Consider the following 16,366-nt stretch of genomic DNA (forward strand, 5'->3'; position numbering starts at 1 on the left):
AACCATGAGCAGTTCTCCGATTTTCTGGCGGACTCCTGGAGATCGAACAGGAGCAGAAATGCATCGGAGCTGAGAAGCAAACTAGAGGGTGTTTCTAGGCAGCTGACCGTCTGGAACCGTGAGACCTTTGGCAGTGTCCGTCATCAAATCCGCACGCTTCAGCGAGAGCTGGGCGAGCTAAGGTCACGGCCGGGTAGACATGGTCCATCATACGAGGAGACAAAAATTGTGGAGAGACTTGCGGAGCTGCTGTCCTGTGAGGAGGTCATGTGGCGCCAACGGTCTCGCATACAGTGGCTGTCTGAAGGAGATAGGAATACGAGATTCTTTCATCTGCGAGCTAGTCAGCGGAAGAAGAGAAATAAAATCTCGGAGCTGATCAACCAAGATGGTACAGTGGTAACTGGTGAAGGAGAGATGGGACGTGTTGCCAAGGATTTCTACCAGCACTTATATACTTCAGAGGGTGTGGCGAACATGGACCAGGTGCTGAACTGTGTCCCAAGAAGGGTCGGGGAGGCGATGAATAGGAAGCTGGACGCCCCTTTCACGGCTAAGGAGGTAAAGGACGCGTTGTTTGAGATGTACCCGACGAAGGCGCCGGGCCCGGATGGTTTCCCCGCGCATTTTTTTCAGCGCCATTGGGACGTCTGTGGCGATGAGGTTACTATGGCTGTCCTTCGAATTCTAAAGGGACAGGATACTCCGGAGATCATCAACAAAACTTTCATTGTTCTGATTCCGAAGGTAGCAAGTCCGAAGGAGCTTGGGGAGTTTCGCCCGATCAGCCTGTGCAATGTGATATACAAGGTAGCATCCAAGGTTGCTGCGAACAGGTTGAAGGGGGTCTTGCCAGAGATCATATCAGAGGAACAGTCTGCCTTTGTGCCTGGTAGATTGATCACTGATAATATCATTACTGCCTATGAATGCCTCCATTTTATGAAGCGCTCGAGAGCCAAGAAGGACCGGTTCTGTGCGCTGAAGTTGGATATGCGGAAGGCGTATGACAGGGTGGAGTGGCCATATCTGGAGGCGATTATGCTCCGACTTGGCTTCAGCTCGGCATGGGTATCGCTTATTATGCGGCTCGTGACGACAGTATCCTTCTCGGTCCTCTTCAATGGAGTACCGCAGGAGGAGTTCCGGCCTTCGAGGGGGATTCGCCAGGGAGATCCCATCTCCCCTTATTTGTTTCTGTTGGCAGCAGAGGGCCTTTCGTGCCTATTAAAATCACAAGATCATTCATCAGCGCTTAATGGTATTCAGGTGGCCTCTACAGCTCCGGCTGTGAACCACCTCCTTTTTGCAGATGATAGCCTGCTGTTCTTCAGAGCTTGTTATGAGGGAGCTGCGGAGGTAAAAGAGGTTCTGACAAGATACTGTGATGCATCGGGTCAGAGAATTAATATGGACAAATCTTCTATCTTTTTTAGCAAGAGATGTCCAGCGGCAATAAAAGAAAGTGTCAAGACGGAGCTCGATGTTAACAGGGAAACGTTGAGTGAGAAATATCTAGGAATGCCTTCAGGAGTAGGCCGGTCCAAGAATGGGGCCTTTAAATACCTCAAAGATAAGGTTTGGAAGAAGGTGCTGGGTTGGTTGGAGCAATTGTTTTCTGTGGGCGGAAAGGAGATTCTCATCAAATCTGTCGCGCAGGCTGTGCCAACCTTCTCAATGTCCTGTTTTAAACTACCTCAGGGGCTGTGTGATCATATCAATGCCATGCTGCGGAAATTCTGGTGGGGCAGCAAGGATGGAAAAAGAAGAACAAGTTGGGTGTCATGGGAGAAGATGACCCAACCGAAGTATATGGGAGGGCTGGGGTTCCGCGACATCGAACTCTTCAACCTCTCTCTTCTCGCACGCCAGGCGTGGCGTCTCCTGCAGGAGCCGGCCTCGTTAAGTGCAAGAGTGCTTAAGGCGGTGTATTTCCCCCATACGGACCTCCTGTCGGCATCGTTGGGCACACATCCGTCCCAGATATGGCGGGCGATCCTGGAAGGGCGGGATACCTTGAAGCTAGGCTTGATTCGCAGGATTGGAGATGGTTCCACCACTGATGCGTGGCGCGATAACTGGCTGCCGAGGGATTCTCGGCTCACCCCGGTGGCACCAATCAAGGCGGATGCTCCAGGTCTAGTAAGTGACTATATTGACCGCAGCACGGCTGCGTGGAATGTGGAGAAGCTTCAGGAGTTTTTCCTCCCCATGGACGTGGAAGTAATCAGAGGTATCCCACTATGCATGCGGGTGCAGAATGATTTCTGGGCTTGGCATTTTGAGAAGTCTGGAATTTTCACTGTCAGATCAGCTTACCGAGTTTTGGTTACGGTTAAAAAGACTCGGGAGGATTATTTTGAACGGCGACCAGCGGCGTCGTCGCCTCAGGTGGAAGAGAGGGAATGGACAAAGTTGTGGAAATGCAAGGTACCATCTAAGGTACGGATTTTCTTGTGGCGGCTGGCTCACTGCTCCCTTCCCACGGGAGATGTCCGTCACAGAAGAAATATGGCTCCTTCTCCTTGTTGTTCGATATGTGGGCAGGAGGACTCATGGCGCCACTCACTCATTGAGTGCAATATGTCGCGGTGTGTGTGGGCCCTTACAGAATCAACCATCGTGGAGCATATAAGTCTCACGACAGAACCTTCGGCTAGGCAATGGCTGTTTGTCATGATGGAAACTCTCAGCCAGGACGAGTTCGTGCGTATGGTGATCACCCTTTGGGCGTTATGGCATGCGCGGCGAAAGGCGATCCATGAGGAGATATACCAGAGCCCTTTATCGACGCATTGTTTCATCGAATCGTTCATAAAGGACCTGGGTGAGTGTGGGAACAAAAAGGTGAAGACAACGGGGGGTGGACAGCCAGCGGTGCCGCGTTGGCTTCCTCCTCCGAGTGGGCAGCACAAAATCAACGCTGATGCAGCTGTTGCTAAGACGAGGTGCAGAGGCTCGGTGGGCGCTGTTTGTTGGTCGCCGGAGGGTGTGTTCCTTGGGGCGTCAGCTGTGGTGTTTGAGGGCGTCATGGACCCGGGGTGCCTCGAGGCAATGGCCTGTCGGGAGAGCTTGGCGTTGGCAGCGGATCTGGATATTGGCGACGTGATGGTTGCCTCGGACTGCATGGAAGTGGTGCAGGGGCTGTTGGGCTCTTCTCTTGGGCGGTTCAGTCACATTACCAGGGAAGTTCAGATCATGGCGAGGCGGAGAGGAGGCGTCTCCTTCCGTCATGAAGGCCGGAAATCCAATACCGATGCACACAATCTTGCTCGGATGGCGACGACGCTCCCAGCTGGACGCCATGTGTGGTTGGGTTTATCCCCTGTGGGTTTTAGTTTTCATGTAATGAGAGAGGTCCATGCATCTTAATGGACGGTAGTTTTCTCCTCAAAAAAAAAAAAAGCCAACCACGATATCTGGATGGCTTTTTTAATCCAATTTCCAGTGATTTGAAACACAACGCGGTGTTGTGCTAGCTACTTCATCCTCATCGATTGTCTCCATCCTCGTCTCGATCGGTAATTCACTCGCCTCTCGTACACAGCAGACACAACGGCATAACAAGACCCGGACAACATCAATCAGTTCTGATTTTTCCCGTGTGGTATGGGCCATGGAATGGAACCACTGCAAGATTATCGGTGTAGATGTTGATTGCACTTGCAGACATCTTATTTATGGTCAGAACATGATCCCTCAATCGATAGAGTTTCAGGCATGAGCTAAGTCGAGATACTCTCTGGCGATAGTCGTCAAAGTCACTGAAGAAGGAACATGTTTGTCTCTGTTGTTTTCGTGGATGGGTCTAATCAGCTAAAGGTTTAAACTGGCTTCCTTGCATAATAATGGCAGGACAAGCACACATCCCTAACACAGCGGATGTATTAAGGTGTAAAGCTGAGCAGTAGATGTTCAGAAAATCCTCTTGCAAATTTAATATGTAAAAATCAAAATATGGCGATCAATACTGGGATTGGACATCAGTGCTCAGTAACGCCTCCTCCGGGCTGCTAGCTCACCTAAAATCAGTGAGAACTTTCTGAACTCCATCAGCTGCAGTTGTTGCTATTGCAGTCAGACAAATCACTACGCAGTATGTGCCATCATATTGGATAGTTTGTTTTCTACTTTTTTCTCTGTTTGCACAGATTATCAAGTGAACTTACTCCCAGTTCAACATAATATGATATGTGCAAGAGGAAGTGATTCAGAAAATGATATACAACTCTACACAATACAATAAAATTCATATTTTGTGTAGCTTCACGATCTTCCACCGGAAAGTTCCCGAACTTTTTCGAACCCCGAAAAATAACTTGCCTTATATGAATCTTATTCTCCGGACCATTCCGGACCCCCTCGTGATGTCCTAGATCCCATACGAGACTTCAAAAAATATTCAGTCTCCAACTCATATTTCATATCTACTATACGACATCGAACCTTAAGTGTGTCACCCTACGGTTCGTGAACTATGCGGACATGATCGAGACACCTCTCCGATCAATAACCAATAGCGGGACCTGGAGATCTATAATGGCTTCCACATATTCAACGATGACTTCGTAATCGAATGAACCATTAAAATACGACACTGATTCCCTTTGTCGCGCGATACTTTACTTATCCGATGTTCGATCATCGGTATCTCTATACCTAGTTCAACCTCGTTACCGATAAGTACTCTTTACTCGTATAGTGGTATGTCATCCCTTGTGATTTTGTCACATGCTTGCTAGCTAATTAGATGACACTAGATTTAGATGTGCGCCTTGGCGCACGATCCTGTGAAATTCATGTTCTTTTCTTATGAAGATAAATACATTGGACTAAGGCGTTTCAAAAAGAAGTGCATAAACAACTAAGCACGAAAAAGACGTTTCAAAAAGAAGTGCATAAACAACCCAACACGAAAGAATGACAAACACTGAAAGATAACATTGCAATAACATTCAAATCCAATGGGGCAAATAAGCATAACAATCTTACTATTGTTTGTTGTTATGGTTCCAAGTAAGTGACTAATAATATAGGCATGCACAATTATAGCGAAGCTCCTACTTGCTTCTACTTTTGTACTACACCAAGCACAAGCACGGAGCAAGATTGCTATAACAAACCAATATTCAGATACGGGAAATATTCACATAGACCTCATTTTTTGCTATAAGTTTAGCAGAACAATTATTAATTTTATTTTCTGGATACAATGAAAAATTATCAGCTTATGAAGAGGAGAAAACAGGAAAAATATGTTACGTACAGATACTAATACATGGTTCCAAAATAACACAGAGGCATCTCATCTGGGTTCACAGAGAGTTGTTCCATTATTTACATATAATTCGGACAAAACATTAAACACGAATGATTCAGATTCAGTCATATATAGAACAAGTCCCTATGGTCTTGAGCATGTCATGTGACTCCAGCGCTTATATTGATTAAGATCAGTAGCCACAACCTGTGTGTCATCCAAGGTGCTGCAGTTTGGAGTGAGGTTCTGAGAAACTATCTTGAATGCGATGAGTGAAAACCAAGGAAAAAAATAGCGCGCTATAACAAAATAACGTCAGCTGAAAAATAGGCTATTAGCGTGCTATAGCTCACTATAGCGCCGAAATGATGTAGCGTGGCATGTCCAAAAACGCTACAGTGTGCTATTAACGCCGTAATAGCGCGCTATTTTTTTTCATGGTGAAAACACACACAATATTCATGTAGCTACCATAGGATCTGGCAACTTCTTTCAGCTTATTGGACTTCTCTTCATGTTTTGATCATTTTCTTTTATCTGCCAGAAGGACCTGGCTCGCATTCTTCTGTTTTTCCAGCTCAGCGTAGTTCAAGTCCTTCCGGACATTTTCGACAGTCTCCATGTATCAGAATGCTTGGACTGCAACCAAATTTTGGGGCGCAGCATAGCGCGGGCCCTGCCTTTCGCTTTGGTTAAATGAAAAGAAAAAGGCACCGTTTCATTTTATTTGGTACATAGAAGAAGTATACGCTAACAAAGAGAACCAAAAGAACACATAGTTTGTACATCTGGGTCTGCTAGTCAGGTGAGTAGTCACATAGAAAAGAATATGGAAGTTACCTAGAATTAATATATCTACAACCTTTCTGCATCGGCTAGTCAGTGAGTTTTTTATACTCACCAAACCACATCAGACTGAAAAATGAAGGTGTTCTACTCATCAGGAAGCAACAACAAATGGGAGAACAGTCAGATTTGTCTAAAAAAACACTAACCTCAGACTGGAGCTGTTTTAGTAATCTCTAATTGCAGACCAGAAGCAAAAAAGGCAAAGACAAAAACTATTTGAAGGAAGGATATGGAGAAGTATAACCACACTAAAACACCGATTGTGTATAGATGCTCTTTATGAAATGGTTGATATGCACAACCAGTCTTAAAACCTAAGCTCCAGATACTTGCACAAAGCCCTGTAAACATTTGTATCTCGTGAAATGTCTTCGACACTGCACAATGGTGTAATGAGTTTGAGTAAGAATTTACCACTGGCTCCTTTTTATTTCAGGCAGTGAAAAGATAAATAGCTCAGACAACTGGCAAGCTCGATCAGACAGTCGCCGTTCCCTAAGCAATTAGCTTCCAGTATTTCCTCCCTCTTAAATGTAATGAAGTGATGACCTTAAACGGTCAGCCTTAGAATCACACAGTAACCTTGCAACTCCTGGAATTAAACCAAGAGAGGGTGGGGATAAAAACAACATGGCCGCCTTTAGTTCATGTGAAATAAACCTACATCAAGCTCCCAGAGACAATTTTTTCAGAAACACATAAATAATCCACTTAGCTTTTGATCAAACTCCGAACAAACAATGTTTTACAGTCATTACTTGGCTTTACACATGCACCTATCTACAGCCAGTACATCCCCAAGAGTAAGAGGAAAGACAGTAATGCCAAGGGTAACAGTATCTCTCACAGTTGACCAAAGCTCATTCACATGTGCAAGGCCATATGAAAAATTTGAACAACCAACTGATCCCAAAGTATGACAATTTTGTTGCAGTGGTTCGTGAGCTTGCATATCTTCTGCTTGAGACCAATATTTGGTGGAAGATCCATCCCAAAGTATTTCAACTACGACAACTATTACGGAATACCACTGCCAAACAACTAAAGATAACATGGTGAACATCAGAGAAAAACTAACAAAGAGGAGTATATGTACCTTCAGCATTAGTTTTCACCTTTTCAAATTTTATTATAATTCCCCAGGATATTATAATATCAGATTGCAAGAAAGGCAGACCATATTTTGGCGAAAGTACCATATCACGGACATGCCTCTTTAAAGTTTTATACTGTTGTAAGAGATCATAATAATCCTTCACATTCTCCTCACTTCCAATAATTATGGATTTTCTCTCTTTTTCCAGTTCTTCCACTTGCTTCTGCGAAAATATAAACATAGAATGTTTGAAGTTCCTTCCAGGATATAATGCTTTACTTTAGTAGAAGGATTTTTTTGTGTTGGTAATAGTTCTTTTGATGGAGACCAAAGGCACATGCCCGACATCTCAAGTAAGAGTAGGCTCGTGCTGGGCTTGGTGGGAACTCGCAGCCTGCACCACAACCAGAAAAAACCTATTAACCCATGTGGACAATTCATCAAACACCTAGCAAGCAGTATGAAGCTAGAGAAAACCCATCCAAAGAAAATCAGATCAAGCTGCAGCAAAATCATTAGGAAGTGGACTCCACAGTAGTACGACAAATATTCATATGGTACCGACAAAAATCCCAGAAATTATCAGAGCAGAACTATTAAATATGTACTTCCTACCTCCATGTGCTTCCTATCCTCCATGTCCTTCAAATAAGGTTGAGAGAAAACCAAGCCATTAATCCTTCTGTGTGAAGCACAAAAGCAATAAAATCCTGATATAGAATAAAGGAGAATATGAGAGGCAGCGCGAGTTATCACAATGCCAGGATCCATGTGAACCCTAAGATCCAAGCACCGGTTGGCATCAAATCGAGGCGGTGAAAGGCAGCAACTTCAAATAACATATACGTACTACAAAATTCATTCAGATGTTTGACGGATACAATGGCTCTAGACATAAATGGAAGAAGTGCATACACGAATGATTAATCTCTTCCTTTGAAGACAATGTGACATACTGATATAGAATAAGTCCTGATATAGAATAAATCAGTGATAAAGTGTGCTGCAATTCATCATGGCTCATGCTAGTAGTACAAATAAAAAATTACCTTCTCAAAGAAATAGTATCTCCATCTAACACTGATAGCAAAGCAAATTTAACCAAAATCACCTGCAAGATTCATAAGACCTTTGTAATGCAAAACTCATAATTTGTCAAACATGAGAATTTTCATTTATCCATGCTAAGCATCAAAAAGATATAGTTAATAAGAAACATGACAACAAAGGTAGTTCTAATAGGAATAAAAGGAGTTTCTCAAAAAAATAGGAATAAAAGGATGGTATCAAAGAGGCAACCTCGTACCTATCAAAGAGGCACCAACCAACAAAATAGATGATGATTGACAAAACCTTCAAACACAATTTAATAGCTAGAACATTTAGTCTACAAGATGGGATTCTGTTCATGTCAAAGTCTACATGGAAAATTTTATACAAATGATTTAATTGTAATGCTATACGCATGTAAGTAAGCATAGTGGGCAGTAAGCAGTATGAATACCCTTTAGTGTTTTCTTATGAATGTTGAATCCTAGTGGAAGAGGAGAAGGGAATCAAAATATGTAACAGGATCGACAGTCAAATCTCTATGAGTTCGCAAATAGACCATATTAGAAGGTGGCATTCTGTTGTGGTATAGAACACCAAAAGCATTGAGAAAAAAGGCTTCATATAATTGATGAATTAACTTAGAATATAATAATATATATGTATTATAGAAAAACAAACATCAGCGCGTTTCTTAGATGCTCCACACAATTTAATAGTTGGATCCACACAAAAAAAAAACTCACTGAAACAAAGAATAACTGAAAACCAGGCTACAAAATAATCTGGTTCCTTCTCTTTTTACTTGGACAGACAAACATGAATATGAGCAACCCATATTAACCTATCTTTTTCATCCATATGAAGAAAGAAAAAGACAAACCTGATCAATTGGAGTACAAATACTGCATCCATACCTACGGCACTGGCAAGGACATAATTGATGTTTCATTGCCAAAATCTATCACATAAATCTGCGCAAAACCTACACAACAACCAGAAATATTATCCAAAAAGAACACTGACACATCTTGCATCATATGTTATACGCACAAGAGATGAAGCCTTTCCACTTAAAATCTAAAATACGTGGCTTCTCTTATGAGCAGTAATTTCAATAAGATGCTGCTAATGAAGATAGGAGTAATTTCGTGGATCAAATAACGGTGGCAAGTAGAGAAGGGAAGTGATTGTGTTCTTACATGGAAGGATAAAGAGCAGATCTTGTCCGTGGCGACGCCAATGAATCTGGTGAAGGAGAAGATGACTGATTCCCACACAAGGGAGGTAGTCCCAGGCTCACAGCTTATTGCGGGCGGCTCATGTACAATGACTGACCAAAATGAATAGCTCCATGGTAGATGCCGGTGTCTGCAACAACTACAACATAAAAAAACGCAAAAAGACAATTTGATGACTCATAGACATATCATCAAACAGTTGGCTTGCGTAGATTTCTCTAGATTGTTACACACAAATGGGGGAGGGGGAGAGGCAACCTGAAAGAAGAGGCAGAGGAGAGCACTGCATCATGGACATGGTTGGCCGTGTTCTTCCTCCATACCGGCGATTGCACCGAGCTGAACGGGGCAGGGTCTCGATGGCAGAGCTCCAAGGGAAATCCATGGTGGCGGCCCTTGCCTCGTGGCTGTGAGGGCGGCGCTGCTACTGCTTGCGCTGCGAGGATCCGCTGAGACGACCATGGTGGCCCTCACTGCCGCCACTCCTCCGTGCTCACCTCGTTGCCGCTTCCAGCACCGGCATGCCATGGAGAGGCTTCCGCATCCGTCTCCTCGCCTGCTGACTCGGGGAAGAACACGAGGGAGCGCGTCGGGATGGGGAGAGGGCCATCCATGTTTCTTGTGCCGGCATGGATTAGCAGCGTGAGGCGGAGGTGGAAGAGGGCCGGCTATGTAGTGATGACGGGAAGGGGAATTGAGAGGAGGACGGAGGAAGAAACGAGGCAGAGGTGCTGCGCGGCAGCCGCCTCTCGTGAGGATGAGGAGAAACGGAGGGGCGCGGGTGCTGCTAGGGTTTTCACCGCGGGCTACAACTTTTATATCACGCGGTGAAATCAAAGCGACGGGCAAGATTCTGTGAAGGCACGATCGAACGGTCAGTCAATTCGGATTTACCATGTGGCGCCATGAGCTCCCCTCTATTATAGGTTAGATTCCATCGAGAGGTCCCAGAGTATATCTATCCGTCATTAGGACGGACAAATCCCACTCTTGATCCATGTGCTTCAACTCATACTTCCAGAATACTTAATCCTATCATTATAACCACCAATTTACGAAGTGGTGTTTGATGTAATCAAAGCATCCATCTGGTGTAAGTGATTTACACGATCTTGTGATCGAAGGATTAGGTTACTATGTATCGAAAGCTTATAGCAAGACGAATTTAATGACTTGATCTTATGCTATGCTTACTATGGTTGTGTGTCCATTACATCATTCTTCTAATGTCATAACCTTGTTATTAATAACATCCAATGTTCATGATCAGAAAACCATGATCATCTATTAATCAACAAGCTAGTTTAACAAGAGACTTAGTAGGGACTCTTTTATGTTTACAAAACACATAAGTATTAATGTTTCCGTTTAATACAATTATAGCACGAAATGCAAACATTTATCATAAACACAAAGATATAATAATAACCACTTTATTATTGCCTCTTGGGCATATCTTCAACACTAAAGCCCTGGCCTCTCAAACCGGTGCTATTGCACCCTTTAGTCTGGATTCGTAGCACAACCGGTGCTAAAGCTCCAAGCAGCTCAAACATAAGCCATGTTTTGTACTAGTGAATTGTCCGATTCGTATTAGCATAGCCATAATTCTGATGACAACAGGATAATAAGCCCCATGTGAGTTGAGATGCCAGCTCATATCTTCACTATTCTAGTGCTTTTATTAGACTATCACTCTAATATTTTGTTTGAATGCATCTTTGTTTGTTGGGCACAACATATTGAAATCACTAAGAGCATCTCCAGTCGCGTCCCCCAAATGATCGCGGACAAGAAATGGAGAAAAAAGTTGTCCAGTCGCGTCCCACAAACCTAAATAGCGCCTCATTTTGTGTCCGGCATCCCCGGTAGAGACTCTGTGCATAGAGTCTCTACCGGGGATGCCGGACACAAAAACAGCGTCCACATGCATGCATGTAGCCCCTAGTCCCCACATGCCATTTTCTTTCTCCACACTTTCTCTCACCTACTTTTCCCACATGAGGTGGTCCCCTCTATTAAAATGCATGTATCTGGACGCTGTTTGAGGTACACGGCTGCAAAGGGTCTTTTTTTGGTACAGATTTTCTGTCTCTTTTTGTCCGGCGCGGTCCAAAGCGTGCCCCAAATCATTTATGCCGCGTTTTTTGAGGAACGCGACTGGAGATGCTCTAAAGCAGGTCAAATGGCATATGCGTTGAGCAGGCCCCAAGATGAACAACGTTAAAGAAATGTCATTAAAAACAAGATTAGCTGGAAGAGATCGGATCAAATTAAGATGGAACCGGCCTACTCAACTGATGGTGACCGACACGCACTCTTAACACGAAATTAAAGAAGTTAATCTCGTTGTTTGTTCACGGTAGAAATACAATTTTATTTTCCGGCCCACATGCAAGCATGCTCGCTCTCTATATATATATGTATACTTTTTTTTTTGACAGAATTTATATATGTATACTGACCGGCTAAGCATCCAGTCCACAACACAGCCAATTTTGCAGTCCATCCATGGCGAGCAACTCACCAGCTCCAGTAGGCCCAGTCCCATTCCTGGACACTGAGAAGGACGACCATCAGGTGGGCTCCGATGTTCCTCCTTTTCCTTTGCCGGACGACCATGAGCATGAGGTCGTCGTGGTCTCGGAACTGCCGAGCAAGCTGCTGGCCGGCATCCCGCAAATCAGTCTCCGTCGCTACCAGGGCTTCTGGCTGCCGGAAAGCTGGGTCCCGGCCGCCGTCTCCATCCAGCGCCGCTTTAAGCCTCGTCCCGACGACGTGATCATCTCTAGCCTTCCCAAGTGTGGTACCACGTGGCTGGTCGCGCTGGCGTTCGCCACCATGGCCCGCCATGCCTACCCGCCCAGCGGCGCCGACCACCCGCTCCTCCGCCTGAACCCGCATCAGTGCATCCCTTTCCTGGAGGGCGTCTTCCTCGGAGGCCGCGGCCGGGAGGAGAGGCTGGAGGCGCTTCCTTCCCCGCGCCTCGTCAACACGCACATGCCGCACGCCATGATCGCTTGCTGCAGCAGGGTGGTCTACATCTGCAGGGAGCCCAAGGACATGGTGGTCTCCATGTGGCACTACCTCCGGACCGTTCATCCTCAGCTCTCTCTCCAGGACACCCTGGACTCCGTCTGCGGTGGCGCCAGCAGATGCGGGCCGTTCTGGGACCACGCACTCGGCTACTGGCGCGCCAGCGTGGCCACGCCGGACAGGGTGCTCTTCCTGCGTTACGAGGAGCTGCTGCGCGACCCCGCCGGCAACGTCAGGAGGCTGGCGCAGTTCGTCGGGCAGCCCTTCTCACCGGCGGAGGAGGAGGCCGGCGTCCTCGGCGACGTCGTCCGGCTGTGCAGCCTGGACAACTTGCGGAGCCTGGAGGTGAATAAGACGGGGATCGTGGGCCCGCTCCTCAAGACGCCGCGTAAGGCGCTCTTTCGGAAGGGCGTCGTCGGTGACTGGGTGAACCACATGACGCCGGAGATGGCCCGTCTCATGGACGACGTCGTCGCCCACAAGCTCCGAGACACGGGCCTCCACTTCAAGTGATATAGCTACGGATTACTCGACTACTAGTGTATCCATCCGATCCAAGCCGGACGAAAAAAAATTGATTGCAAATGTATAATAACAAGACGGGGAATTTCTTTTTCCCGCTATATTATATATTGAAGCCAAACAGATATGGATTTGGATGCAATTTTTCTTATATTTGGAGTGCACTGTATTTCGTGTCAACGTCTATAACAGATATGGATTTTTCTTGCAAAGATCAAAATAGTGTTCTCTGCATCTTGGCATTTTCTAGATAATCGGTGTTTTGCAGCAATGTCGGTAGGCGGGGACGGAGGTGGACTTTATTCTTGGTGGTGATCTTTTGTACCAAGTCTTGATTTTTGGGGTAAAAATCCTGGGTCTCATCTTAACTGGTTGTACCTGGCAATGACGAATGTTTGTTCATCTCCTCGTTAAGTAATTTGCTAAAATTCAGTCGAACTTTCTTCCAAGTGAAAACATATGATCTACTATCAAGCTACAATGGTGTTTGTGCAATACTCCTTTCTTATAGGCGTCGTTCTTGGAGAACTACTTTTACAGTTTGGGTTGGCCTCTGGTGGTGGTAGTACATGCTGATGCGCTGATCAGGTCGACGGGTTTATCCCTTTTGGTTGTATGTATCCTTATGTCTCGACTAGCTATTGATACTATGTTGTTACAGATACCGGATGTAATTGATATCTGCCTGGTAATAATATATTCTCTTTATTGCAAACGAAGGAAGTTGTAGCTGCCGTTGGATTCATTGACGGTGGATATTGGGATCGAGGCACGCCATGCCTTGCAAAGAGCAAGTCACTGGATTTCTTGTCCTTCATAACTCAGAACTATGCTTCGTCGCCTTGCCAGCCAAATAGCGGCTATTTAAAATCATGCTTGATCGTCTTGCCGGTGACAGTGGTACGCAAGATGGAGAGCTTCTTGTCATCCGTCTGCACGCCGATAAATCTGCAGGTACAAACACATCCCTATTCGATGATCTGCAAGATTTGATGGACGGAGTTAATTCCATGCGTGGTGTGTTTTGCAGTTCATTGACGTGGCATACCACGTCAAGGTCGAGCGGGCGGCGGCTGAGGAGAAGATTGTACTGAAGGGGATCACCGGCCAGGCGCGCCCAGGAGAATTGCTGGCCGTGCTGGGCCCCACCGGGAGCGGCAAGTCGACGCTGCTTTCCATCCTCGGCGGCCGCCTCTCCGGGCACCACCTGGGTACGGTGCTAGCAGACGGTCGGCCGCCGTGCCGCGCCGTGCGGCGCCGCACGGGCTTCGTGGCGCAGGACGACGTGCTACACCCGCAGCTCACCGTCCGGGAGACGCTGGTGTTCTGCGCGATGCTGCGGCTGCCGACCTCGACTCCTGCCGCCGCAAAGACGGGCGCCGCCGAAGCTGTGATTGCCGAGCTCGGCCTGGGAGCTTGCGCCGACACCATGGTGGGCAATGGTGTTTCCGGCGGCGAGCGCAAGCGCGTCAGCATCGGCCACGAGATGCTCGTGAATCCGAGCCTGCTCATCCTCGACGAGCCCACATCCGGGCTCGACTCCACAGCCGCGGTCCGCCTGGTGTCCACGATCTCGGCGCTGGCTCGCAAGGGCCGCACCGTGGTGATGTCGGTGCACCAGCCGTCGAGCCGCCTGTACCGCACGTTCGACTCGCTGTTGCTGCTCGCGGAAGGTAGCTGCGTATACCACGGGCCTGGCGGCGACGCATTGGAATACTTCGCGTCATTGGGCTTTGCGCCCGGCTTGCACGTCAACCCGACAGACTTCATGGTCGACCTTGCCAATGGTGCTACTTCACTTTCTTCCCGAGCCCTCTGCAAGAGGAAGGAATCACTCACAACGCGTTTGCGTACTCTACTGGTTGTGCAGGCTTCGCTCAAGAAGAGTACAGCGATTCCGCGGCGGCGGACGTGGGCAGTGTGAAGCAGTTGTTGATCTCGTCCTACAACAGGGTGCTCGCCCCCAAGGTGAAGGCCGCCATCAATGTCGCAGACCACGCCGGCGACGGCGCGCATCAGCAGCAAGAGCCGCCGAGCTTCACGAGCTGGACGTACCAGTTCCGGACCCTCCTCCTGCGCAGCCTCAAGCAGCGACGTCACGAGACCTTCACCTCGCTTCGCATCTTCCAGGTAATTGCGGCGGCTGTGGTGGTCGGGGCCATGTGGTGGCGGCTAGCGCCGCTGGGGGTGGAGGACAGGAAGGGCCTGCTCTTCATCGTCCCAATCTTCTGGGGCTACTTCGCCTCCCTCAACGCCGTGTTCGAGTTCCCGCAGGAGCGGCCCGTCCTGGCACGCGAGCGCGCCTCCGGCATGTACGCGCTCTCCTCCTACTTCATGTCCCGCATGGTCGGGGACCTGCCCATGCAGCTCGCTCTGCCCACGGCCTTCACCGTCATCGTCTACCTCATGGCGGGCCTAAACCCGGCGCCATCCGCGTTCGCGCTCACCCTCGCCGTTATCCTCAGCTACGTGCTCGTCGCCGAGGGTCTCGGGCTGGCCGCTGGTGCCGTCATGATAGTAGATGCCAAGCGCGCGTCGACGTTGGTCACGGTGATCATGCTCGCCTACATCATCAGCGGCGGCTTCTACGTGCAGCACGTGCCGGGGTTCATGGTGTGGGCTAAGTACACCTCCTTCACCTACTACTGCTACCGCCTCCTCATCGCTGTGCAGTACAGCGGACACCTTAAGCGCCTGCTACCGTCGGAGGACATGGACGGCGAGGCAAGCATCGGTATGTGCATTATCGCGCTCCTTGCCATGTTCTTCGGGTACCGGTTGCTCGCCTTCCTTGCGCTACGCCATATCAGGACCTGATCAATCTTTCGCTCCGGCCGCATTACCTAGTGCTCAACTTGAGTATGCATTATTAGAAGGGTGTGACTATTTCTCGTCGACCGATAACTGACTTCGTTCTCAGTTCTCAGTTATATGATGTTATCAAGTTTCAGAGTTGCAACTCATGAGTAGCACGAATCACGAAGCAAATTTAACAGTTTGGAGCAACTTTTTCGGATTTACTAGTTCTTAGTCAAGTTTTGTACCGTCTGATTGCATCGTGAATATTTGTGTATGTGAGTTGCAAGTTGGTTTGCAACTGAAAGCTCGTTTGGTACCCAGGTATTCATTTCATCTTGTACCAAATAAAATGAATACAGGAGTTCATTTCATTTGTATTTGAATTCCAAAAACACACACATGTTTGGCTGCCACATGAATTTGCCAATGACTCTAGAATTACAAATAGAATTGCTACATTATCACATTTCCATGTGAGCATCAGATGAACTGCAACAAGTATTTTTCATAACT

At 47.1% G+C, this 16,366-nt stretch overlaps 2 protein-coding genes across 2 annotated transcripts; both read left to right on the forward strand.

Annotated features, from left to right (window-relative positions):
- Positions 1 to 12,007: 12,007 nt before the first annotated feature.
- LOC124655851 (cytosolic sulfotransferase 5-like) lies at positions 12,008 to 13,045 on the forward strand. Its single transcript, XM_047194686.1, has one exon. The coding sequence runs from the start codon at positions 12,008 to 12,010 to the stop codon at positions 13,043 to 13,045; it is 1,038 nt and encodes a 345-aa protein (XP_047050642.1).
- A 918-nt stretch (positions 13,046 to 13,963) lies between these two features.
- On the forward strand, positions 13,964 to 15,871 carry LOC124651616 (ABC transporter G family member 25-like). Its single transcript, XM_047190665.1, has 3 exons — positions 13,964 to 14,008; positions 14,085 to 14,841; positions 14,925 to 15,871. The coding sequence occupies exons 1-3, from the start codon at positions 13,964 to 13,966 to the stop codon at positions 15,869 to 15,871; spliced, it is 1,749 nt and encodes a 582-aa protein (XP_047046621.1).
- Positions 15,872 to 16,366: the final 495 nt, after the last annotated feature.

The sequence above is a fragment of the Lolium rigidum genome, chromosome 5, assembly GCF_022539505.1.
Source record: "Lolium rigidum isolate FL_2022 chromosome 5, APGP_CSIRO_Lrig_0.1, whole genome shotgun sequence".
NCBI classification, from domain to species: Eukaryota; Viridiplantae; Streptophyta; class Magnoliopsida; order Poales; family Poaceae; genus Lolium; species Lolium rigidum.